The following is a 27,958-nucleotide window of genomic DNA, read 5'->3' as shown; positions in this document are numbered from 1 at the left end:
ATATCTAATAATTATTATTATTTCAAATATTTTTTTACAAAAAAAAAAGATAAATGGATTGTTTCAAATTCACTTGCTAATAAAATTCAGAAGTAAATTAGTATTTTATATAAAATATTTATATGATCATATATATAAAGGATTCAATATATTTAAACTTTTTTTAAACGAAGTATGCTTCATTCCAGATATATAATAAAAAAATAAAATATAATTTCGTGTAAAAGTTTGCCATTTTAATAGTTCCACGCAAATCGTTAAAAATGATATCATTATTAATTAAAATTAAAGCTATCGTATTATTTGAAAACGATAAATAATATTAAAAAATGCATGCTGTTAAATAACAATATCGAGAACACACGTAGTAGGATTATTATTTGCCGTATTTTTTATTGTTAAAGGATGATATAATATTTTTTTATACAAAGTCAATGTCACGTAATCTATTCGATGCGTTGATACAGATATATATATCCCAACTCCTTAGGTGGATTTTCAGATAAAGCGATCTGTAAGAAGTAAGCAGATATGAAATATCATATAATCCAAATTATGATAAGATAAATAACAATGTAGTAATACTTACTCTATCATCATTATATATAACCCATCGATTATCTTTTAACAAATGACAGACATAATGTCCTACCATTGTTGATGTCCCCATGTGTGATATAAATCCTACTAATTTATATTCTGTAGAGATAAAAAATATTATTAATTAAAACATAAGTGTGATAATAGTATAATTTTTTAACTAAAAAATGAAACGTGTGTATCACGTACGATTACTGCCATCTCGGAATACATCTTCTGAACGTCCTGCATCATTTTCAACATCTAATGCATCCAGTTCAACTTGATGGCTGAATATCCAATCCGCTGCACGTTCTAAATTATTATCAGTCGCTTTAAGAGCTTTTATTGCTTGTTCTTTAGTAAAACCCATACTCATCACCATTGCTAAAGCATTATCATTTGGTATAAATTTATCTCTCCCTAAAATTTTGATTGAATATTTTGTTAAATTTTTCTTTTACAATAGTTACAATATCATATTGACATATATAAATAGAAAAATATAATCTACCTGGTTTAATATCAATTCCAGGAGGCACAAATGGATCTGCAATATCAGAATCACCAATATGTTCCATTACCCAATTGGTAGCCGCTTCTAAGCTGCGATTTTCGGTGAAATATAAAGCTCGTTTGCAGGCTTCTTGAGGGAAACCCATATCTGTTAAGTCATTTAAAATGCCTGTATCATAGACTGGAGATGGTGGGTCAGAACCAGCTATTTCAGGTAGTAAGTCTTCTCCAGGTTGTAAACCTAAGCCACGTAAGGAGCTCAGATCTATTATATCTGGCATTTCTATTGCTACATCTAATTTAACAGGGCTCCAGTTTTCCTTCATAGTAAACTTTTTTAAATGCATCAACAGGAAATCCGGAAATGTAGCCAGTCTCGTTGTTCTATAATAATTAAAAAAGAAAACAAATAATATAAAATTAAATAAATGTAATTACTAATATATAATATATATATTTATTAATATATATTAATAAAATATATATATATTAATAAAATATTATTATATAAATAAATGCTTACTTCTGTGCAGTAGTCTTTTCATTCAATGCAGAACTGTAAAATTGTTCAACTATCTCGGGTTGTATAAAAGTTTCCAGGCATGACATTAGCTTTATACGTGGCCTCACGAAAGCATTTGGGTCTACTTTTTGTCCTTTTGCTTCTGTTTCTTTCTTCAGTGCTTCATATGCCGCAACTTCTTCCTGACATTATACTACATTTCATTACTACTATTCACTGACCAATAGATCCAACTTCAGTTGCAATTTATTTGTAGTAGGGATATAATCTGGATACTTAATTGAAAAATATAGTAATAATTTGTAAATTACTGCTTTTTATAAATATAATTCGTCATACCTTGTTCGTTACTGCTTCTAATGGTATAGGCAATGGTAAGATGTATTCGGGACGATAAGTATATTTCACTTTACCGGATCTTGTGCACTGATAACGTTCTTCCACCTTAAACTTAAAGCTGTCGGTAGGATTTGCTTGATGTCTGCTGTTACGCTATTAAATTAATTACATTTTGTTAATAAGTAACATTGATATATAAACCAACATTGAAATACATTATAAAATTATTTAGGTAGTTACAAATACATATATACTAATAAACAAAACAATGGTTACCAAGTTGAAAATCGTGATTTTTTATGAAATTTTGTAGAAACATGTTAATATTTCAACAGGACTGGAACTTTTTCTAAATTTCATAAAAATTATCATTTTCAAATTGGATACCTTCGACAAAAAATATTGTTAAACTAGTGGATGCATTTTGATATCACTTTGTAAACACATTTATCTCATTTATGTGTTATGTATAATTACATCTAAAATGTTAATGAGCTGTAGGAAGAATTCCTGAGCGTCTTGTTGCCGATTTGAGGAAAAACCTGGATGTCCACGACCAATCAAGGTTTTGAACATTCTTGGAGGAATACCTTGTCGCGATTCATCTTCTGTATTTGATTTCGGTGCTACGGAATATTTTCCCGAAAGTAATCCAACTCCGAGTTTAGACCTAAAATAAATATTAATTGTATAAATAAACATATATATCATTAAAAAAATCTATTTCATACTATTATTCTTAGTTGAACACAAATCTTACATTTGAACATTAAAATCATTTGCAGGATCAGTATAATTCTGATTGTATATCTGTGGTGCACCATCTACAAATCTATAAAAAATATTTTCAATTAATATATATATATATATATATGTATATTTAATAATTCCTTTTTTCTTTTTTAAACAGACATTTTTTTATAAATGTTTACATATGTAATTTATATACCTTTTTATAAAGTCGGGAATAACAAATAACATTTGCATAACACTATTTAGATAACAAGAATTTCCAAGATTAGCAAGACCAGTGTAACCAGGTCCGTACAATGGCGTTAATTTGCTTGCAGCTTCTTGAAGGGCAACCCATTCTCCAAATTTTTGATTCAGATCTAATTCTAATTCGATCATGGATTTATCAGTTTTTTCCATCTGAGTAATGTTGATTCCCCAGTGAGCCAAATGTTCAATTAAATTAGGATCTTCTACCATATCATTTTCATCATATGAAAACACATCTCCTTTTCCTTCTTTTGTTATGGTACCCAATTTAACAGCAAGTGGATAATTTGTGTTACGATAATGTTCAACTGCATGATCGTTTCCTCCAGTACCATCGTAAAATCTACGTCCACAAAGAATGGAACCATCTGTCAGATTTAACCAAAGATTCTGTGTGAGATCGCATTTCTCACACTTCCAACCGCTTGGAGGTATTTTTTTGCCAGTGTCCAATTGCTTCAAATTCTTTGCATGCCTAAAAACATTAAATAAATATCAGTAATAATATTAATTTTTATATATTGCAAGATATCATTATTTTGCAATTAATACAAAAAACTCACTTGGATACAGCCTTTATTTCTCCATCCCAAGTCCCAGCCAAAGTTTCAGTCTCAGCTATTTTTGATGCAGAATCTGATTCCAGTATTGACTTAATAGCTATTTCTACCTGATATAAAAAATTTCAATTATAATATATAAAATATATTTAATATATCATTCATGATATATCTATCTATATGCTTGTAAATCTTACTTGTTCTGGCAGGCCATCCTTAGGATATAGAATTTCTGTAAACTTTGGCAATATAACTATTTTATATTCCTCGTGATAAGTATACTTTTGTTGATCTGGCGTAAAGCCACCAGAAGTTCCTATAGCTAATCTCGTTATCTTTTTTTCAGGACCATCTCCTTTTTGATCGGATACAATCTGCAATGTTGAAAAGCTTTGTAATAAAAAGAATATATACTTAAAATTGTATTAACGAGCAGATTGTACCTCTTTTTTTGTACGTTTTATGTGAAGAAAGACAGGATTATTGGTTAACTGATAGTAATGAAGAACATGATCTTGTCCCAACCCCAAAAATGTTGTAAGATTAACATATAAACCCGTAGACGTATCCTTGTAACAAAAAGGTAATAGAGATAGCTATTAATATGGATTGCTTTTAATATTATTAGCATCTATAAAAAATGAAAAAATATCTTACTGGTGTATCGAACGAATAAACACACTCATCCTTATATATTTTATCGCCTTTTTGTGGCACTTTTATTTTACTTAAATGCTGCATTAACTCTTCCATGATAGATTTCTTCTATCGCACGAATCGAAAGAACACTTTAAGAATTTATAACTCAAAAATAATGTCGTTCTTCTAAACGTAACCTTCCTATGGGCATCAGCTCACATAAAGCGCCGGCTTACATATACATATATATGATATACGTGATTTGCGAAATGGCGAACTGAACAGAAATTTTCAAATCGGTTTATTTCTTTGTTATATCCTGACTTTTTTATTTCTTTTACTGTATTAACAGATTGATAAATTTTTTATGTTTTATTTATACGATATGATTTGCATAAAAAAATTAAAAAATTAATTTTTTTAATAAAAGGTTAATATCATCGTATGAGAACAAAGCAGACATACCATGTGAAAGATAATAAAGAAACATGTATATTATAATTATTTTTGTTGGTATACATATTTATTATCATTTTTGATAAATACCGTGCATAAATAGATTTACATATTATTTTATAGTATAATGGTTAATATATAATGTCTACACATATTATATGACAAAAAGTATTATTAAATATGTGATCTTCATTTGATAAATTTTATTTGAATACAAATATAGACTTATAATATTTTCTTATATAAAAAAAAAAAGGAAAAAAAAAGAGAAAATAAATGTGCAAAATGTAAGAAATATAGGTATCTAATAATTAACTTAAATAAAGATCATATAGGTATATAGCAATACATTATAACAAATTAACATATATGATAATTTAAAGCTTTTCAATTCCAACGATATCTTTAATTTTTGTTAACAAGATATCATTGTATACTTTGTAATCAACCGGTGATATCGATAAACAGCTTGCCTTTAATCTTGTTTCGTCCTATAAAATAAGATCATTGTATTAAAGTTGAATAAGATGTATATAATATATATATATATATATATATGATAATGTTTGCTAACATTGAATGTTTCTATTTTCATACGTAGTTTCACAATGAAACTTTGAAATGCAACTTCAGAAAATTTGTCCATGTATGCATCTTTATTATTCTCTTGTAATTCTCCCAATTCTTGTGCTGTTATATTTAATAATTTTTCAGCTTCGTCATTGAAGGCTGTTACCCATTGATTATTTTGCCAATCTCCAAAATTGACCTACAATCGATATGAAAACAAATTTTATATTAAATTTTAGATATGAAAAATTTTTCTACATCTTTTTTGATAAAGTAAAAATTATATACATATTCGAGAGTACATACATTCGCAAGAAGACGGTACTTAAAACTCGGGTATTCTTTGTTACATTTTTCACATCTGTACATTCCATTAGCTTGATCTATCATCTTAAAATAAAAAAATTTGTTATTATACAATATATTTGTAGAATGACACAACTGAAAATAAAGATTTACATACTTTCTTGTTACAGCCATCAGTCGGACATGATTTATAAACAACATTTTCGGCTCTAACCAAATTAACAGTAAGTTTTGAAATGAAGATATTGAAGCCACTATCACTGGAGTTTGTTATATTTTGTGCTTCTTTTATAGTTAACCATGTTCCATTCATCCCACCTCCACGTGCATTACTCGTAGATAAACTTTTAGCCTGATCAGACATTCCTATAGTATTATACCACCCACGTAATCTGTATGCAAAAAAAGATATATATATATATATTAATGATAAAAACACATCTCCTTAATTGTATTAAAATATTATGAAATGTTAAGATAAAAATCTTTTATATTAATGACTATACTTGTGTGCTTCTGGTATATCAGGATCTACTTGAAAAACAGAAGACATTATACAGGAAAGATTTTTTCCACCATTAAATTCACCAATACGTGCGTTTCTAATAGCCACAATAGGATTATTACTTCCATCAAACTTTTCTGCATCTGCACCCCATAAACTCAAAGATATCTATAATATATTATTAACATTTTTACTATAATTTTATATAACGAATATATGATATATCTTTTTTTTTAATAATCAATCTTTTACCATGGTATTACTTTCATCTACCAACATAACTTCTCTCTTTTTAAGTTCCCTGCCTGTGGTTCGTGCTCTCAGTATTTGTATTTCTTCACAAGATTTTGCGATTCCCAAAACATCTGTGATATAACAAATATAGACTCAAACAAATCAATGCAAATTATATAAGTATACAAGTATATACACTATACCTATAATATCATTCTTTTCTTTATTTTCTATAGCATTTATTGGTACAAAATTGAATTGAATCATTGGAATAGCATCTACATCATCGTGACATGGAATAATTTCTGTATCTTGAGTCAAACTCATTTCATAATCATTCTTCAAAGTATTGTAATTTTTATTTGCTGGTTTTAAACTACATCGTGAAATGTAATAAATTTTCCCAACCTAGTTAAACATAAAGATAAATTATAGCTTGAAGTAAGAATTTTAAAAAATATAAGTCATACACACCTCTATCATATCATAAAATTTATCACACTGATCTTTAAATGCTGTACATCTTATCTCACCACTTTCATCAACTAAATCCATAGAAAATAACTTCCCTTCACCCCGAGAATTAGACCATGTAATAATATTAGATTTATTTGTAATTCTTGCTTTGATAACCCATCTATACGATCAATTAAAAAGTAATTAGATTTAGATGAATTACTTTTTATATAAAGGATTTAGTCAATATATTTTAATGTATAATATTATATTAATACAACTTACTTATTTTGATATGGACTTAATCCAACAATAGGAGTTGTACATATATCAGAAGATGAATGATTTGTAGTATTTTTTTGGATAGTAACAGCTGTAATTTAACAAATATTATAATGTAAAGAATTGCCAATATATTTGCAATAATCTTCAGAAATTACTATTACAACAATAGCATTTTTATATTTACCACTATGAGTTTGTATAGGTTGTGGTTTTTTTGGTTCAACTTCTGTATTTGCATTGCTATCGATATTTGTAGGATTTCCTATTTTAGAACCAACTTCTTCACCAGATACTTTTAAATCAAGACTCAATATCACCATCACACGTCTATTTAAATATAAACATATATATATATAAATAATTAACAACTATATTCTTTATAATATTAATATCAAATAAATAATCTAATACTTACTTTTGTTTTCCACCATTATTGACAGTACTTACAGCATATCTATTAACTTGGCATATTGAAAATTCAGTCAAAATATTATCTGTAATCATTGAATTTAATTGTGTAGCTAACATTGTAAATGAATTTACTCTCTTGCCATCAGAAACTAATAATCTATAACGATCTCCACTACTGGAACTTGCTAACTTTTTATGGCCCTGTATTAAAAAAAATAATATAATATTATTTTCTTTATAACTCATATAAACAATAAATATTATAGATATAACAAAATATAAAATATATAGATATTCTAAAGATATAACCTAGAAGATTTATTAACTAATACATATATAAATGTAGTTATTTTCTTACCAATATTTGTAAAATTGGTTTTTCGACATCAATGCCTGCCATAATTTTCTAAAAAAAAACATTAAACATATCAAATATTGTTAATATTTACAATGTGTAAACATACAATTCAATACAATGATATTGTTTAATTTTATACTTGTTATACTTACATCTAATGATCCTTCTGTTAAAGGAATCATGTTTATTCTCTTAACATATATTATAATTTATAGAAAAGCAAATTAAAGAATAATCTCTTCTTTCAACAAAGCACAAATTTTCCGAATTATAATATATTACAATACACGATTATGCTAGTAAACGACCTAGATAAAGAAATTGATAAATATATTAATGATAGTTATGACAAGTAAAAGTAATGATACTGTCTATTTATTTTATTACAAACCGATCAACTCTAATACAAAACGTGCATTCGCTCAGCAAACTACGTCGTATCATATTCAATTGTATTGTTGGTTATAACGGCTAACTTTCCCGCTTATTGTTTCTCTCTACCAACAGAAACATTTGAAATATTCGCAACAAAATATCTAGAATATATAACTATTTTTAAAATAATACTATTTTTTCAAATTTTTTATTATCTTATATATATATTTTCTTATTAATCATTAAACGTTTATAAAAAAAAGATAAAGTTTATATATATATATATATATATATACTTCTGTTTTGCATGTTCCTACTATAATATTTGAATTACATTACAATATACAATGCAATACAATACAAATAATAAAATAATATATATTTATATTAGATTATTTTCAAAAAAAAAAAAAGTAAAAGAAACATTAAATATATATATAAATTATTAGTCTCTATAAAAAGAAAATCGATCAATTTCCCTAGTAAAATATCTAGTTAAATTATTATCTTATTTTTCCAGTCTTGGTTGGTAATACTTTCTAATCACACACAAATAAGAATATATTACACCAATATATCATCGAGTCACCTAACTTTACCAGTAAAGAACTGAAAGCGTAGGCAATTTTTTCAATGGAAGCTTGGAGAGAGGGTTTGTTATTTGAATTTAATTAAGCCGGCTTTTTTGTTATTAATGTTTATAAATTAAATAAGTATCGATGATTATGGCTCGTTCAGATTTTCGTGTAAAAGTCGATTTATCGAAATATTATCATGATATACGACGATTTTGTTGGGTTTTCGTTGATGGAACTAAAATCTTACAAATTTCTGACATGAAGAAACATATTAAAAAATTATTTAACATTTGTGAACCATATCATTTATGTTTAAATAATACTGAATATTTACCACCATTTGAAGATGCCCGAATTATAAAAGAGAATGAAACAATTATGTAACTATTTTTATTTAACTATTTTTTTAGTTATTATACAATTTAATAAATGTTCTTAAAACAAAAATTTGTGCATATTGTCACAGTGTTATACCAGGCAGTGGTTTGGAAGATGAAATAGAATCTTCTATAAATTTTGTATCACCATCTATTCAAGATAATGACAATAGTGAAAACAAAGGGAACAGAACATTTAATCACAAAGAAACACAAACTGTAGAATTTTATGATATGGAAGTGACAGTTCCTACAAAAGATATTACTATTCAGTCAAATGAACTTTTATCTGATTCAAAACAAGGTTTGAATTTTTTATTTATATATATATGTTTATATTAATTTTATATTGAATCTTTTTTGTAATGTATAATAAAATTACAGATTTATATTCTACGGATATAATATTTCATAGTATAGTAAATGATACAGAAGATAATTTTACAGATTCTAAAACAATGAATAGTACTATTACGGAAGATTATAGTTTCATAAAAAAACAATCACCTTCAACAAAACGTAAAAGAGTACGACATAGAAAAGGAAAAAAGAATATATCAACGTTTATACAAAATCCTGATGACAAGAATGATACAACGAAAAAACCTAAAATAGTAGATTCTCTTGTTTTATCTTCAGGAAAGCATATAAGATTTGATACATCTGAAACAAATGAAATACAAATGATGCAACAGTTTGTGATTGAACCTGCATTATCTAAACTAATTAGCTTAAGGAATAGTTCTACACCTCTTACATTTCCTAATAAAAAAATAAAAGAAGAAATCGTTAAGCCACAAAATATATCTACTATAGAAGTTGAAAATATAGATATTTCTAATGAAAAAACAAATGAGACATTAAATAATACAGTTGAAAAAAATACATCTAGAAAAGAAATTAATCACGATCTTAAAAATCAATCATTTTCTGATATAGAACTTGAACAATACCCTCCTGTAAAAATGCAAGATGTAGAAAACAATGATATTATTGCATTTAAAGTACATATTAGACCAATTGATATTACATACAAATACATTGAAAACTTTTTCTGATATTAAATTATATTTCACAGATGTTAAGAATCGGGGAAGATTACAGTCCACACATGTCTAACATAATTATAGCACAGGTTATGACATTAAATCAACAAACCAGTATTTTCACTCTTAAAATAATAAGTAAGTATTGGTATTTTTATTACTTATCTTATCATTTATCCATAATTAAATGCAATTTTCAGAAGGATTAGATCAAATATATAATGGTACCATTCCTTCAGGAAAGTTTAGTATTCTGGAACCAGAAATGAAAGGAATAATATCGAATATTTTAAATATAAATTATTCTCACATGATGGAACCATGTTTTATAAAAAAGTCATCTAGTAATAACACGAACACAGTTTCTTAAAATATTAATTATAATTATTTTTTATATTTTAACATTTTCGTTCCTGTTTCTTAAAATAAGCATGATAAGCATCTCTTTGTCTTAATCTTTCATTAAGTCTGCTGTTATTTTATTATGTTTAATATATTTTATAAAAGGCAATTTCAAATGTTAAAAATAATTTTATTATGAACGAAGTTATGATATTATCTTATATGTTAAATCTTATATCTTATAAAGTTAAATAGTTATAATACCTACTTTTTATAATATTGATTGTCTTAGATGACATATTATAAACAAGAAGTTGCCAAACTAATATATTTTATAGCAAATGTATAAGACATTAGTTATTTAGTGTGAATACGATGACTCATTTATTTTTTCTATTTTTAAAAATTTTAGAACGATGTATGTGTATATATATATATATACGTATGTGTGTATGTATGTTATATGTATATACATATGTATACGTATATGTGTATATATGTATATATATGTGAAGTTTTTTAATTGAAAAAAAACGCAATATGTAAAATTCATATAAAAAAAATTCCTTTTAAAATATTTCTTTTCCAATAATTTCATTGTGATTATAATTGTCAATAACTTTATAGTTCTAGCTTTAATATTAAGTAATATTACTGTTAACAAAACAAATTGTATTTTTTAATCAAAGTTTCGTATTTATCACAAGATTTATAATTATTAAGATATACATTTATAAATATAACTAACCATTGAATATACAATCATAAATGAGTTCAGTCGTACGACCAATGAAAATACTCGAATAGTTAAATATGGAAGTAGAGAGGAATAATATTGGAAATTAATAACATTCATTGATATATATATTTTTCGAATAGAAACGTTTTTTTTTTATAAACTAGAAAAAAAGAAACGGAATAAAAAATAAAAACAATTTATACTTCATAAATAATACATGAGAATAAAAATGATTACTATAATAAATTTCGAATTCGTAACCTTTGAATGTATTTCACAAGTGACGTCACGACAAGCTAACTTCCGGTTTTAAGCTAATTAAAGGATATCCTTTATCGAAAGATGGCGACGGTAAGGATTATTCAGGATTGTCCAAATTAAAGACATAACGGCACATGATCATCGGCGTTTCTAGTAGTTGTATGTTTCGTGCGTCAATATTTAATACATCGGTATCGTAGAAGCATACATATGTACATACGTACATAAGTATAACAAAAAGTTAGTGGCAGATAGTGAAAATCACGAAAGATATTTCCGCGAGGATATTCGCGCTTTTCGATGCGCGTTTAACAATGGGAATTATAAACGATGACAATGAGCCACATCAAGAGTCACGTTTTCTCTCGAGAATTTAGCTCGTGTAGTTTAAACCTCGAGGAAAAGTCGACCGGCACGAGGAAAACTTCAAGGCGTTGGCACTGCTGCGTTCCTTGACAATTGCAAAAGCAATTGCAGTTTATACGAATTAGAGATAGAGAGATATTGACAACGATTATATTATTTTCAAACGATATTATTAAAGTGTTCTGTCTATCGTGAGAAAAAAAAGAAAGAGAGAGAGAGAAAGAAAGAAAGAAAGAAAGAAAAAGAAAAAGATAGATAGATAGATAGATACCTAGATAGATAGATAGATAGATAGAAAGAAAGAAAGAGAGAGAGAGAGAGAGAGAGAGAGAAAAAATAGTTTGACAAGGCAACATTTTTAGTAGCGCATGCAGTGCATACTAGCATCGAAATGAATAAATGGAATGGAACAATGTGTATTATGCATTTCGTACGTTTCGTCAGCTGATCACAGTGTATAACGAGATGTGAACAACTAAGAAAAATTCCTTAGAGGAAACCATCCGTTCGTTTCGCTGTGCATTCTGTTATTATCACTTGTATCGCCTGAAAATTTTTCAAAGAAGAAGACACAAACTGTAGAGGATCTTTTGTAGAAAATAAAAAAAGGAAAAAAAAAAGTAATAAAGAAAGAAAGAAATGGGGAACAAAAACAGTTGCTGTGTTTATTCCAGTCCTCAAGTTGGGCGTAAGGAATTAGCAGTTGAAGGTGTCACAAGGGGCCTTGAAGAACATCTTCCGGAAGGAGGTATCAGTGTTAATAATCTACAGCACATTAGTGAACGAGAACCAGAAGACTGGGACTCTGATCCATCGCTACATCCTTGCGCAGGCACTATTTTCATGGAACGATCTAAACAAGCAATTGAAAGTAAGTACATGTTTATATTATCTTCTGAAATTGTCTGGATACTTATATTTTATAGATAAATTTCATTTATCAAATGGTATTCATAATTTTTTTTCTTTTCTTTTCTTTTTTTTTTTTTTTTCATAGATGGTATGGTAAGAAAAAAGAGTCAACATCAAATAGCAGATACAAGGCCTCTCAAGAAAAGTAGCAGTTGTAGTACAATATACTTGGACGATAGCACCGTTTCGCAACCTAATCTAAAAAATACTGTGAAATGTGTTGCCTTAGCTGTTTATTACCATATAAAAAATAGAACTTCACACAGACAAATTGATATATTTGATGAAAAGTTACATCCTTTAACGGTAATTTTAGAAATATAGTTTTTATTAGTTATTAGAATATCACAAAAACTATATAACTATGAGTTTATATTTATTACTATTAGAGGGACGGTGTTGCGGATGATTATGACAAACATAATCCAGAGCACAAACAGATATATAAATTTGTAAGGACTCTATTTAATGCTGCTCAATTGACAGCTGAATGTGCCATCATAACATTAGTTTATCTCGAACGTCTACTTACTTATGCAGAAATAGATATAACACCAGCTAATTGGAAACGTATAGTACTTGGAGCTATTTTATTAGCTTCTAAAGTATGGGATGATCAGGCTGTGTGGAACGTAGATTATTGTCAAATTTTAAAAGATATTACTGTAGAAGATATGTAAGTATTCTTTAGCTATATTTCAAATATTAAAATAATTAATTTATATATGTAATGCTAGCATACAAAACATTGTTATTCGATAGTACTTTTCTGAATATTTTTTTCAGCTAAACTTGTAAGGTATTTCAGAGTACTGAATATTTCATTCTTCATTATTACTTATAGTATTTATTAAATGATTAAAACGAGTATAAGAAAGAATTACAAAAACAAATATAAGAAACTTTTGTCTATGATTCATTTTTTTATAAAATTATATAATTTAAGAAGCATGAAATAAGTAAAAAGAACATATCTCTTATATGACAATTGTAAACCATATTGATTATGTCATTGTTAAAAATATGGAGAGTACAATTTACTCTCTCTTTTTCTCTTTTTTTTTTTTGTTTAATTATGTCTATGTTAAAATCTTTAAAAAATCCGATTTTTTGTAGGAACGAATTGGAGAGACAATTTTTGGAAATGCTACAGTTTAACATAAACGTTCCTTCAAGTGTGTATGCCAAGTACTATTTTGATTTACGCACACTTGCAGAAGCAAATGAATTAACATTCCCCAGTGAGCCACTTAGTAAGGAAAAAGCGCAAAAATTAGAAGCTATGTCCAGAGTCTACGAAGATAAGGTAACAGCTGAAGCCCTACGTACTGGTATAAAAAAGTGGTATAGTTTAGATAATGTATGCATAGGTGGACCTAGACGTAGTATTGCTATTTTGTCCTAAATAAATATTTAAATATACAAGAATATGCATACATTGACATTCTAAATTAGAGAATGTGGACAGATTTTGTGTAAGTTTTTATAGTGATTAGTGTTTATAAAGTTCATATATATAAAACAAAAATTTGTAACAAATCTATTATCCTGTAACTTGCATACAGGACTCTATTTGTTAATATTATCAGGAAAAAAGGAAGTCCCATTGATTGGATAATTTTTAATTAGATATCTGCTCAGTCTTCAATTCTCACTGTTAATGATTTTAATATCATTATCTTTGATTGATACTTATTTTTATTTACTATAATATTTCAAATTATTACGTGCTAATACATATAAAACGAGATATATTATTTTGCTTTATTATTTCACATAAGTGAATATAAATATTGCCTAAAATTAAATACTGGCTAAACTTTGGCTATCAATAACACGCTTAAAATCCATTTCAATAAAACAGATTTTAATGAATAGAATGCTGTTATAATTTACTTTTTTTATACATAGTATAATAAATGTTAACATTTTCAATTTTTTTTGAAAATTCTAATTTTCATTTTGAGCGTAATAGTTAATTAAAAATTATATATAGAATGTTTGCATTATTACTTCTTGGAATTTTTCTTGTAATAGTTGTATGGAAAATTATAGGGAAAAAAAGTGAAAGGAGAAAGAGAAGTTTTATTATTTCTTACAAAAAATATAAAATAAATAGTTTTAATCAATTTACAATGATTGTATACAACAGGTATTGATATATAGTGACCTTAAACTTCATAAACTTTATATATATAAAAGAAAAAAAAGTATAGCTTCTACAAAAAAAAAAAAGAAAAAAAAATGATGGTATTATTATATATTTTGATACCTATTACAAAGTTAAAAAAAAATTCATTTAAGTCATTATACTCATAAAAAATGGAAAAAGTTTCCCATTTTTTCATGCGCCATTAACTTACAAAAAAGAGATGGTACAGTAGTAATAATGCAAATACACTGTATAAGTAAATGTATATATACATATAGAACATACTTTATGAATTTTTAAACTTGAAGGGTGGTGTAAAATTGTACGAAGTTAAGTTATTTTTCTTTAAAGCTTTTTACAGCGTTTTAATAATAACTTTACACTATTTTAAAACGTTTTCATTTAGAAACTATACAATTCTATCGTATTATTACTTTTAATATTGGTTTGGATAAGTTCATTTTTTTTTTGTGAAGGTCGAATGATCGAGGTGTTCATGGACGTAGCGAAAATAGAACTATTTTATATACTATTTTCCTTTTCTATCGATTTTAAGACATAAAAGATAGGAAAATTTTCATAATTTATTTATGTAAAGTGTGAAAATAGTAATCCTATTTATTACTTATAGTTTCAAAACTATTATTATGCTTTTTGTAAAAGTTAAGTCATCAATCTGGGACTGTACTATGTGAGCAATATAAAATAATATAAGGTAATAAAGTAACAGGTGCGTGTTAGGGCAGCAAGTGGTGAGCAGAAAAAGTATTAGCATAATTAGTAATCTTTTTATTAAAGGAAATAACATGTGATATATATTAGTCAACTGTTATTCATCCAAAGCAGTTAATATATTGACTGAATTACATAAGGGCTAAAAATTTCTGGCTGATATGTTAAAACAACAATATAGAACAGAAAAATACAGTGCAATTGGAATTTTAATACAGTCATTAAATTTCATTAAAGATAAAAAATTACATATTTCATATATTTCCATATAATGTTAATCTGATAAAACCATGTAAAAAAAAAAGAAAAAAAAAATGAAAAGCCAAAGCCATGTCACATCTAATTACCTTAATATATTTAGAGTATCTTGTGCATATCTAGAAGCATTGGAAATCTATATCTGTACATCTACATAAATGTAGAAGAAAGTATATGAATTATGTATATGTATACATACATACGCGCGTGCATTTTCTTATAAAATTATTATTATACAATTACCATTTATGCTTTGTGATTTTGCATAAGAAACTGTACATGAGAGCCAGTTGAATTATTTTATATCGCCTTTAATTGTTGAAGGTAGATAATTAAATCACAACATTAATGAATGTTAATAATTAATTTTGTAATTAACTCCTTTTGTTATAATTTTGTATTATTGCGATAAAAGTTATCGTTTGCATATTGTATTTTATAGCAACAAGTATTTTTTTTATTATTATTATTTGAATTTCTATCTTTCAAAAGAACAAATTTTTTCAAATGATTTCATTAATCCATTATAAATGTATAGTTGTGCATACAGTTGTTCATAAAGTGGGTTGTGCGAACGTATAATTTGCACGATTAAAATCATCTTTTTTCTTTTTTAAATTATTGTAATTTATCATATATTTAATTGTAAAAAAAATATCTAGCTCATTTTTGTACACACACAACATTAAACACTTTTTAATTCATTATTTACAGAAGACTATTTATAATCGTTTATCATCTTAAATACATATTGACGGTTCACAAAATACAGGATATATTTCAGAAAATTTCTATTTGTTTGTTTATTACTTGATTTATACATGGGACACCACCCAATCAGTAACTTCAGATAAATTTGTAGATACTCGCTGTTTCTTCTTCGTATTTTCCTATTGAATTTTATTTATTTATTTTTGATTAAAAAGATATAAACACAATGATTAACTTACAATACAGTTCCAAACATTTATGTAATCAAATAATATTTTGCGCATCATACTTATTATGTAACATATTGCACATATAGATCTCATTAAAAGAAATCATTCCATTGCGATGTGAAGTAATAATTTCTTTCAAGTGTATAGCTGATGAATACAGGTGCAATAAGAATCTTTTGTGCATAAAACAGACATTAACTTCAGACTTGCAAATCTTAGTAGTAAGTTCTCTATTCAAATTTCTGTGATTATATTTTTCTTACAGAAGGAGATCTAGATATATAGATACTAATTATACTATAAATATATGATGCAAAAAATAGGAAGTAAATCTTGGATTTAGAGTATCTTAAATTCAAACAAATTCATACACGAAGAAAGATTATAAATTTTACAAAAATCATAATATTGGTGCGTTTCGTTATTATCAGCACAATGATAAATTCTGCTAAGAAATATTGAAATTGCGATCTACTTCCAAACAATACTGAGCTACGTGTCTTGTCTTTCAAAATGTAGATAGAGAAAATGTCCATCATTTGAAAGTAAAATTATTTCTATATATGAAAAAAGATATAATTAATATTTAAGATATGATTACAGAGACGTGGATATGTTATTTTCTTAAATGACTTTGTTTATTTTGCAGTACAATTAAACATTATAACAAATAATATAATGTAAATACTCGCTACATGTACAATATTATTCTTTTATTCTTTATTTCTTTTGATGTTGCAGTCCATATTAAAAATTATGAATGTTTTTTTAATTTAATGGTAACACAAAATTTATGCTAATATGAGACATTAATTTCAGTGTTTATTGACTGCACCTATCGAACAAAAATTTTTCACTTATGTAACAGTGAATATATAGATTGTCATTACTATTGTATAATTATTTACGATTTTATAATAACAGCTTGTATAAGTGCATATAATGTTATTTATATTTAAATAGTTTACATACTACATTAATGATACCATATAATAAGTTCTGTAGCAAATCAATTTGTATAAATGGTCCAGAGTATAAGCCCATTAATGATTAATAATTAAATGACTGTATATAAATGTGCAGAATATTCCCAAAGTTGAAGAACTGAATAATTACGAAATTAAATTTTTATTCGTTTGTACTATTATTATATAATAGATTTTGATTATGGATTGTATAGTTTAATATATAATTTAGGTAACCGACGATTAAATTTATATTAACTTAAAATTTTTAAGATAAATTTGTGGGAACAAAAGATATTTAAAATGAACGTATTTATTCTATTTCATTTACATTTATTTTCTATCTGTTTTTAAATTCATCAAATGGATGGTTTTTTCATGAATATCATAGTGATTTTTATTGCCTAATAAAAGCAGTAATTGGTTTTAAAATTTAACAAAAAATATATATTTTTCGGTTGTAAATCAATTAAGATGGTTTTCATAAAATGAACATTATGAGCAGTAGGCAATATTTTATAATATTCCTTAGAAAACAAAAGAAAATTTTTAGAAGACTCCTAAACTTAATTAAAATTTAATGAAAAGGTCTATATACATATGTGATGTTTATATTTCACATACGACCAATAACAATTTATCTACAGTTTGTTATTGCTTTACTTATGTAAAATCATTTGAAATTTTATACTTATGAAATAGGCTCATAAATATAAGATAGTCTTACCGTACGACTGGATATGTGTGTATAGAAATTGATACTCTTAATCTGAAGTTCCGTCGGACCTTTGGAGTGCCGTTACAGAGTAATTACAGCTTATTATTATTTTTATATTTTATTAAAAACGAAAATCATAATATTATAATAGAAATATAGTGCAATGAGACTGTCGAATTTAATATGTGAAGTTTAAAAACATTTACAGTGTACTCTGTATTATATAATAATGTAACACAGAGCAAGAGAGTTTTAATATAAGCATAGATGTAACATATCTCCAATTTTGGTCCAGATATATCAACTCTTTAGTTCCTCGACACAATTAACAAGGAAATATTTTTATTATAACAGAGGGAATCGGTTATCAATTGCATGAACTTTTATGACTCAATGAATAATGTAATTGTACGAAATATATTAAGCAGGCCAAAATAATATCGAAGACACCATGTAACAAAGGAGATCGGGTTGTGTTACCTGATCTACATCTTCATTTCCTGAAGACATAGAACTTATAAAATTTCTAGTACAACTATTTTTATAAATAGAAGTTCATTATAAAGACAATCTCGAATGAAGTCTTGTTGCGTCCTGTAAATAAATTGCTACGCTAAATTTATATATGATTCATAAGATAATATTATAAATCAGATCGCTTTATTAGAATTAGTTGCACAGTGTTTATACTTGAGAGCAAAGATACTAAAGAGTATCCACTTTCAAGTCTTCCATCCTAAATAACTACAGTCCTATATTTTATTTAATACTTTATTCGAAACAGAGCAAAAGATAAACATTTTGCTAATGTATTATGGCCAATACTCTGAAAATGTGAAGTTGTGATATATAGACATATTAATTAATTAGACTTATATATTCTTACTTTAATGAGACTTGTATGAATATAATCATGTATAAGAATATCATAAATCATTTTATTGTGTAAAATTATCAAATTATTCAAGACTGTATATTTCTTTTTAATTGGATTTTCATTCTAACATAAAAAACAGACAATGCTCCCCAATACGTTTTACATAATATCAATTTTCTTTCTCTACCTGTTATCCTTTTCTAAAAGTATTAAAAAACATATATATATATATACTTTTTTTTTTTAAATATTACTATGTAAAATCTACTTTCTAATGTATTGTAAAATATTTCATTTTTCTTGCAAAGTAGTATATACAACTTCTTTATTTTCTTTTCCCCTCCGACTATTTTTTCATAGTTTAAGTTAAATCTTTATTAAAAGTTTTATATATTTGAATTTTTATATTTCTGTATTTGAATATTTATATAAGAGACTTTTTAATTAAATATTCATGATAAATAAATTATATAAAACGTATCAATTCCATAATCTATTAAAAGAAATAATAAAGTATTTTTTAATTATAATTTTACCGTGAATAAAATGTTACTTTTAAATTTAATTGAAATAAATATTCTTTTGATTCACTTTTAATGAACAAGATTTTAATTCAAATCTACAATTTAAACGCCAGATGTAGCAACGTATGCAGCGATGCTTCATAAATTCAATTCTAATTCTAATTAATTATAACAAAGCACAGACTTTCTCTTAATATAACGACGAATATATTTAACATTAATACAGTATTAAATAAAACGAAACGTATAATTATGACGCAAACAATTACTCAAAGAAAAAAAAAAATTAAAGCGTTTCCCGCGTCTCTAGAAAAATTGTTGAAACGGTATTGGTCGACGAGAGCGCACGCTGATTGGCACACTGATGACATGTGATATTAGTTTTGCCTGAAGAAAAACGGGATTGGTCAATTTATAGTTTGACGTTTACTAATGATTTAAGACATTTCAGCTAATCAATTTATAAGTTTGATATTTATATGACAAACAAATTGTGTAGTATATAGAATAATAGGAATGATCGATTCATAGTTCGAAATTTATCTTATAGATGGTTCTGTCGTCGTCGATGATAACGTAAGCAGTAAGTTGCCCTTCACAAGGTGTTAGTCATTGAATAGGTTCGTATGAAACCGGTCACCGGTGAAGTTCTTACTACTTTCTTTGTCCAGCTTTCGTCGAGTTCACATCTCTTACGTTAGAAACCAAGGTAATATATCAATTTATTTAATCTATCATCGAATTATTATAAGTTATCTTTTAATAACGCGTTGTACATAGATATATTCGAACAATGGGCTTTTATTATTTCAAATGTTTTTCGTTAAAAATTTTTCTCTGTCCTTTGTTCGAGGTCATGGCGTTCCACGAAACCGTTTAACATATCATTTCTAGAGCGTAGTAGAAAACGTAATAGATCGTACTACTCTCTTTTTTTACGATAAACGATCATTCCGATCATATTAATTGTTTGTTTGAAGATCTTTCAATCGATACGATTTATGACGCAGCCATGACGTTGCAAAACGTATAAATTTGTTAAATATTTAGTAAGAGAAAATGGAAGGTTGATAACCCGATGTATTTGTTGTTTTTTCTTTTTTTCTTTCATCATTACTCTTTTATAGAACAGAGATAAACATAAACGTAGGATTCGATAAATCATACAAATGATTCGTTAATCATTTTATTTATTATTTATTATTTTCTTCTTTAATTTCTTCGTTCGTTTACGGCCATTAACTTGCCCTCGTTTTCTCTTTCTTTTCTTTTTTTTTTTTTTATTTTACTTCTAATCTGAAGCCTTGTGTTATGAAAATCTACACATACACATCACATACACACGTACGCACGCAAGCACGCACGTACTTGCATTCGAAGATCGAGTAATTATTTTCAAGACGTTGGAAAGAAATCTAAAAAATTGTATTAGTAATTAAATAGGAGAATTTCGATCATCAAATATCATAAATGTTTTGTACAATAGGTACATTTTTTGATTGTATATATAAACACACAGAGACCATACAAACTTGTCTTTATTTATAATTTAGATTTTACTATGCATTGTCGACTTTTAAATAATGTATGTTACATTTTCTACTATGTATTTGTATCTAAACAATCAAGTTAAAGTTAGCGATAATACGAAGAAAAAAACAGTAGATTAAATCATGTTTAGAGATCATAGAATGTCCTAATCGTTACGATCGTACTTGGAATGTACATATATTTTTTTTTTTTCTTATTATCCATCCACTCATTATTATCATGACTCAGAGTATTACTTATTACGGCGCATTTTCTCTTTTTTTTCTGTTTCTTTTTTTTTCCTTCACAATTATAACAAAAATAGACAACGGTTAACGTAAGCGAGAGAGTACCAGTATAATTATAACCATAATGTACATGAAATTAACGAAGGAAACGAAACTATTTCGTTTTCAACTTTTAGAATGGATTAATCATTTAACACGATACAAAATGACCTCGTATATTCTCCATTACCGATAAACTTAACAATGTTTTTTTATTATTTATAACCTCGTTAACGATGTCCTTCATTTATATATCTTTACTTTTTTTTTCTTTTTTTCTTACGTCTCCTTTTCTCTCTCTTGATTCGTTTTCTCATTTTTTTTTTTCTTTTTCCTTATAGAATTACATCAGCCATGCCAGCTATACAGAAGCCAGCTCCAGCATTTCGTGGTACCGCTGTAGTGAATGGTCAATTCAAAGAAATCTCACTTTCTGATTACAAGGGCCAATACGTTGTATTGTTCTTCTATCCGCTGGATTTGTATGTATAATCATCGTATCATTCCCTCTCTCTTTCTCTCTTCTCTTATATTCTTCTTCATCGTGTCCTTCACCATTCTTCACAGTCACCTCGTTGAATGATTCGTAAAAATTTTAAGGTTATATAACGAAAAGTTGATTTATCGGAAGTAGATTTATCGTTTTGAATTAGTTTTCAATTAATCTTTTTTCTCTCTGTCTTTCTCTCACTTTACATGAGATAAGAATGCATACCAATGTAATCGACACTCGTTGGATTTATTTACCATTGAAATACCATAGTTCTTATCTATCGGAATTAACTTTAACGAGCGATTGATTTCGTAAGAAGAAGAATTTAGTGATGTACAAATTATTTCTTCTTTTTTTTTTTTTCTTTTGTATACGTTCGATCAATTAACTGTTACAATAGCTTATTAAGTATCAAAGGTATCGTTTAAGAAATAGGTATATTTTGAAAAATATGCGATTTTATAAAGTATATATTTTAGGATTAATACATCTCTCTTAAGTACAAACATATATTTTCACGTTTATTACTTATTTATTTATTTATTTTTTAATTTAATTTCCTTTTCTTTTATTATAAAAATATGCGATTTTACGAAGTATATAATTTTAGAATTAATATATCTTTCTTAAGTATGAAGATATATTTTCACGTTTTTTTATTTATTTATTTTTTTAAATTTAATTTTCTTTTCTTTTATTGTGAAATGTATGTAGTTTGATATGGAAAAAAAAAAGAAAGAAAAAAGAGAAAGATGATCCATAAATAAAATAATCGCATGATTTTTAATAAAATTATATCAAATGAGGTATATCAAAGTGAAAAGAAATTTTGATTGATCTACAGTACTTTCGTATGTCCGACCGAGATAATTGCGTTTTCGGATCGTTCACAAGAATTCAAGGAGATTGGTTGTCAAGTAATAGCAGCCTCTACCGATTCTCACTTCAGTCATTTGGCATGGGTTAACACACCACGAAAACAAGGTGGTCTTGGTGAAATGACTATTCCCCTTCTAGCTGATAAGAGTTCGAAGATAGCACGTGATTATGGCGTACTCGACGAAGAAACCGGAATTCCTTTCCGCGGTCTTTTCATTATAGACGATAAACAAAATTTACGTCAGATAACCGTGAATGATTTGCCGGTTGGAAGGTAATGTGGTTTGATTGATCGTTGAATTATTAATTATTTCTTTTTCATTTGTAAAAATGAAATATTAAATTTTTGATCTTCTATAATTAGCCTCTGATATATATATATATATATATATATATATATATATATATATATATATACACACACATTTTGATTTTATTTCAAAATTAGTATAACTTATCATGTTTCATATGTATATATATATATATATATGTATGTATGTATATATGTATATGTATATAAATAAAAGTAATTATAAGGAAATGCTGGATTTGATGTAATTAATTTATTTTTGAGATACATATATAGATATAAATTTTTTAGGTCCGTTGATGAGACCTTGCGTCTCGTGCAAGCATTCCAATATACGGATAAACACGGAGAAGTATGCCCAGCTGGTTGGAAACCAGGCAAGAAGACCATGAAGCCTGACGTAGTTGCTTCAAAGGAATATTTTAAAGATTCGTAAACGTTATTAATCAGACAAATGAAATCCTATATATGGATATTATATTCTCAGCAGATATTATCAGATCCAATGACAATATAATGAAATCGCTTAAAAAGGAAGGATCAAATATTTCTTATCGATGATATTATAATACAGTTTCATTTTGATATCATAAAAATACATTCGCAAGAAAGCGAGCGGTGTTCATTTATCAAAAAAGAAAAAGACAGAAAGAAAGAAAGAAAGAAAGAAAGAAAGAAAGAAAGAAAAAGAAAAGAATAGAGCAGCTAAAAGCTGAGACAACTACAGAGTTTGGTAGTTTTTGTCTAGATTGCATCTAAGGTTGCATCCAATAAGGTTCTTCATTAACAACAATCGAGTTTAATTGTTATCAAAGTATAACAAAAAGTATTGATATTTAAAAATATTTTCTTGTTCAGATTATATCCGGTATTGTTGCGCCTGTTATTAACATCCGAGTTACGTTTGATAAGCACATTTATTATATAATGCAATACATTTCCAATAATCGGAATTAATTGTCATAAAAATATCTGCTTTTTAATTGTCTTTTAATAAATGGCTTTTCTTTCGTATATTTCTTATGTGTTTTCGTTTTTTTTTGTTTTTTTTTCTTATATACATCTGTGCGTGTGCGTGTGTGTGTGTTACAAAAAAAGGAACAACGACATCTCTATAAGTATACATATGTATTTCTTTTGATCATAATTAGACAGTTAGCCGAAGACAATTAGACTTATCATGTTAGCATATTTTTCAAATATTCTTTGAAGATAGAAATTAGAAAATTTATACGTTCACCGAGGAACCATTGAAGTCGTCTATTATTTTTATAAATTTTTAAATAATTTACAGAATATAATATATAATACACACATATATATATATAATATTGTATAGTGTTTGAACGACTTAAATAATGAATAACGGATGTGAAATCGCGTTGAATAGAACTGGTGGGTTCTTTTCTCTCTCTCTCTCTCTCTCATTATTTATATCGATATCATCATAATTATGATTTATATTGGTTTTTGATATTAATTTATCATCGCGTACAATATCGAAAAAATTAATGAATAGGTTGGGGAGCATGTCATTATTTTATCGTTGGATTATGTGGAGTTTGTACATTCGTAGAAGCTATTGCCTCCCTTGTTGTTTTCGTCGTATCACGTTTGATAGTATGCGATTTAAAATTGGAGAAGAACGATATCATTATATTCAATGCTACGCAATCCTTCGGTACGTATGTATATATCTCCATGAGATTTTTATATTTACTTTGACACGTGATATCATATTTATTTTCAATCATAGGAATGGCGATTGGTTCCTTCTTGTTCGGAAGTTTAGCTGATATTTGTGGACGTAAAGGAATCATTTCTTTCACCATGGTTCTTATATTTTGTTCATCGATAGCACTTTCTTTTGCTCAAACCGTATTTTTGATAAATTTATTTATATTTTTATTAGGCCTAGGGTAAGTTATAATATGGCTATTAATGAAATATATTGGAGAGATTAGATAAGAGTATTTTAACATATTTCTTTTACTCTTTTTTCTTCTCCCTTTTTTTTTATTAATATTATTTCAGGTTAGCTGGAAATTATATACTACTGAGAGTCTATCTTATCGAATGTCTGCCGATTAAAAGGAGAGAGACTTGTCTGGCTGTTATAGATATTGCGTGGGTCCTCGGTTATCTATCTGCTTTAGGTTTACTGTACAATTAATATTTTCTATTGATTACACGGTACAAGAAAATAATTCTTTATGATAAGCAAAAGAAAAAAAAGCAACCATTATTCGGTGTTTCTCATAGGTGTGTCTTGGTCTTTAGTTCCTTCTATTATACAAATGCTTTATAAAAAATTCCGTCCAAGTTCCTGGCGAGTACTTACTGGAATTGGTGGTGCACCGAGTTTGATAATAGCCTGTGCAGTTAGTTTACTTCCAGAAACACCTAGATTTTTGTTATATCAACAACGTCAGGAAGAAGCGATCACGGTTCTAAGGCAGATGTATGCTATTAATAATTCAAAGCATATAGAAACTTATCCGGTACATTATTAATTGTTGGATATCTTTTTTTTTTTTTAAATATATCTATATGAAGCATTTGAAATATTAACGAATATATCTCGCTGATCTTACTACTTTGATATTACAGAACGTCGATTTGAACACTTGCATCGAGCAAGACGAAGAAACCGACGATACAAATAGTCTGTTTAAAATGATTTATAGATATGCCGTAAAGACCCACGAACGATTACATAAATTGTTTCGATTGCCGTTTAGACGTATCACGATATGCAGCTTAGCTTTGTGTTTCTTACAATTTCCTGGGTAATTAAAACTATTCATTTTCCATTCCTATTTAATTCTTACATTAATACGTATGGATTTATTATCTATGTTAAATCAATGTTTTCTTTTCTTCTTTTTTTTTTTTCTTTTTATTAATTTAAAGATTCATTTGGCTTGCTCTTTGGGATAGTCATTTGTTACAAGAACTTGGAAAAGAAATAGAAGAAAATAAAAGAGGAAATGATTTTACATGCAATATTAATTTCTTAGAGATTGCAGAGAGTCTCTTATTAAGTTGTCAACAAATTAACCATCAACGTTTCATATTTCTATTATGTATTTCTTTTAGTTACTTATTGGGAGAAATTTTGCTTATAATAGGAATACAAGTTATTAGAAAAAAGTGGATTTTAAGTTAGTAATAATTGTTACTATATGATAATATATGTTTGTGTGCGTGCGTGCAATATATATATACATTGATTATAAATACTATATTTTATATTTGCAGTATTATCATCGTTTATAGGAGGCATAGCGATATTCTGTATAATGTTTCTAGTTCAATATGCTATGCAAATCATTTTCTCCATAGTATTCCTCGCATCATACGCGATCAATAATACCATTGTTAATATTCTAATAGCTGAAAATTATCCAACCGGTTTGAGGTAGAAAATTCTGTATTATCACTAATTATCAAATTATTACTTACATTATATTTGATAAATGTATTTATAGGGGTACTGTTATGGGATTCATGAGAATATTACCACATTTGGCAGCTACGATGATCAAGTTTGTTTCAAATATTTCATGTGTCCTTAGTATAATAGCAGCCTTTATTATTTTAATAAGTTGGTATTTGATTAATTACTTAATATATTTCAATTAAATTTATACGTTTATTACAAATATAAAAAATAATTATAGGTACTGCTATCCTTGTTATACCAATACCTGATTTAACTGGAATACCGATACAAGAACGATCTATTATTACTTAGAATGATTTATAAATGTATTCAAGAGGATATTTGTGATTTTTAATTATCTTTGGTAAAATAGATTTTATATATATATATATGTTTTTTTATATGAAAATATTAATTACGATTAATACTTTTATACGAATATAAAACAAATTCAATTATTTTCAGTGTTTAAAATATTTCTTATCGACGTTGGAACTACCAGTAGTAATTATCAACGAAGTATGGGATACAATTAATTTTACCTACAGCTGATAATTGCAGTTTTCGTTAATATCCAATGAGGTTTAATATTACCATCAGAAATAATACTTCGTCGATAATCTCTCTGTCGCTTGTTACATTTATGATCTTCTTTCAATACTCGTTTGGTAAAACAGAATTCTATACGCAAAGGCTTTAAACTTTTTAAAGTCGTCATTATTTATTTTCAATCTATCCTTTAATTCTTTACAAATACGATATGGAATATGTTGTTGCATATAAAAAAAAAAATTGTTAATCTCTTGTTTAATTTTTAATATTGGATAAATATGTTAATAGAAATATCTTTAAACGTTTCAACGTGTTTTTAGATTATTTCTTAAGAACGAAATGAATCTCATTAACAAAGGATATTCGAATCGAATACTTCTTTTTTCTCTATCATTGAAAAAGTATCGCTCAGGAATATTACGATTATTCATTAATCAACCTTTGCCATTCGGCAACGAAGCTTATTTGCTCCTTCGAACCCTCCTATCACTCCCTCTCGATCGTGAGTTCGTGCTGTGTATCGTTCTTCTATCGTATCACACGAATTGCTCGTACTATAA

The 27,958-nt window shown here is 26.8% G+C and overlaps 6 protein-coding genes across 7 annotated transcripts; 4 read left to right on the top strand and 2 right to left on the bottom strand.

The window, feature by feature from the left end:
* Window positions 1–368: 368 nt before the first annotated feature.
* LOC127068309 (ubiquitin carboxyl-terminal hydrolase 5) lies at window positions 369–4,408 on the bottom strand. The gene is made up of 13 exons (XM_051004279.1): window positions 4,177–4,408; window positions 3,963–4,088; window positions 3,717–3,893; window positions 3,523–3,629; window positions 2,907–3,434; window positions 2,718–2,789; window positions 2,435–2,627; window positions 1,958–2,110; window positions 1,619–1,800; window positions 1,094–1,479; window positions 790–1,002; window positions 590–699; window positions 369–512 (listed from the first exon to the last, which is right to left on the bottom strand). The coding sequence occupies exons 1-13, from the start codon at window positions 4,270–4,272 to the stop codon at window positions 447–449; spliced, it is 2,409 nt and encodes an 802-aa protein (XP_050860236.1). The 5' UTR covers window positions 4,273–4,408; the 3' UTR covers window positions 369–446.
* A 296-nt stretch (window positions 4,409–4,704) lies between these two features.
* On the bottom strand, window positions 4,705–8,253 carry LOC127068321 (replication protein A 70 kDa DNA-binding subunit). Its single transcript, XM_051004348.1, has 14 exons — window positions 8,131–8,253; window positions 7,892–8,047; window positions 7,740–7,787; window positions 7,386–7,582; window positions 7,155–7,297; window positions 6,971–7,058; window positions 6,704–6,866; window positions 6,433–6,637; window positions 6,248–6,360; window positions 5,997–6,163; window positions 5,648–5,882; window positions 5,491–5,574; window positions 5,189–5,383; window positions 4,705–5,105 (listed from the first exon to the last, which is right to left on the bottom strand). Exons 2-14 carry the CDS (start codon window positions 7,919–7,921, stop codon window positions 4,992–4,994), a joined length of 1,782 nt encoding a protein of 593 aa, XP_050860305.1. The 5' UTR covers window positions 7,922–8,047; window positions 8,131–8,253; the 3' UTR covers window positions 4,705–4,991.
* Window positions 8,254–8,685: 432 nt separating this feature from the next.
* On the top strand, window positions 8,686–12,149 carry LOC127068326 (uncharacterized). 2 transcript variants are annotated; one of them, XM_051004360.1, is made up of 5 exons: window positions 8,686–9,072; window positions 9,159–9,373; window positions 9,517–10,073; window positions 10,148–10,253; window positions 10,316–12,149. In XM_051004360.1, the coding sequence occupies exons 1-5, from the start codon at window positions 8,834–8,836 to the stop codon at window positions 10,483–10,485; spliced, it is 1,287 nt and encodes a 428-aa protein (XP_050860317.1). In that variant the 5' UTR covers window positions 8,686–8,833; the 3' UTR covers window positions 10,486–12,149. The 2 variants fall into 2 exon arrangements, with proteins under 2 accessions (XP_050860317.1, XP_050860316.1); XM_051004359.1 differs by having other exon boundaries at window positions 8,688–9,072; window positions 9,454–10,073.
* On the top strand, window positions 11,565–19,123 carry LOC127068330 (cyclin-Y-like protein 1). Its single transcript, XM_051004364.1, has 4 exons — window positions 11,565–12,694; window positions 12,821–13,041; window positions 13,125–13,411; window positions 13,852–19,123. The coding sequence occupies exons 1-4, from the start codon at window positions 12,463–12,465 to the stop codon at window positions 14,138–14,140; spliced, it is 1,029 nt and encodes a 342-aa protein (XP_050860321.1). The 5' UTR covers window positions 11,565–12,462; the 3' UTR covers window positions 14,141–19,123.
* Window positions 19,124–20,453: 1,330 nt separating this feature from the next.
* LOC127068336 (peroxiredoxin 1-like) lies at window positions 20,454–24,415 on the top strand. The gene is made up of 4 exons (XM_051004370.1): window positions 20,454–20,611; window positions 22,061–22,201; window positions 23,057–23,365; window positions 23,693–24,415. The coding sequence occupies exons 2-4, from the start codon at window positions 22,074–22,076 to the stop codon at window positions 23,835–23,837; spliced, it is 582 nt and encodes a 193-aa protein (XP_050860327.1). The 5' UTR covers window positions 20,454–20,611; window positions 22,061–22,073; the 3' UTR covers window positions 23,838–24,415.
* Window positions 24,416–24,916: 501 nt separating this feature from the next.
* Window positions 24,917–27,235, top strand: LOC127068539 (inner membrane metabolite transport protein YgcS-like; the record flags this gene model as incomplete). Its single annotated transcript, XM_051004823.1, has 9 exons — window positions 24,917–25,082; window positions 25,158–25,320; window positions 25,436–25,557; window positions 25,664–25,902; window positions 26,012–26,190; window positions 26,315–26,565; window positions 26,663–26,822; window positions 26,893–27,008; window positions 27,085–27,235. Coding segments are annotated over 9 exons (1,470 nt in total), but the record flags the coding sequence as incomplete, so codon positions are not given.
* Window positions 27,236–27,958: the final 723 nt, after the last annotated feature.

This window comes from Vespula vulgaris, chromosome 13, assembly GCF_905475345.1.
Source record: "Vespula vulgaris chromosome 13, iyVesVulg1.1, whole genome shotgun sequence".
Taxonomy (NCBI): domain Eukaryota; kingdom Metazoa; phylum Arthropoda; class Insecta; order Hymenoptera; family Vespidae; genus Vespula; species Vespula vulgaris.
The sequence above is the reverse complement of the archived record's forward strand: the minus strand, read 5'-3'. Positions and strand labels throughout refer to the sequence as shown.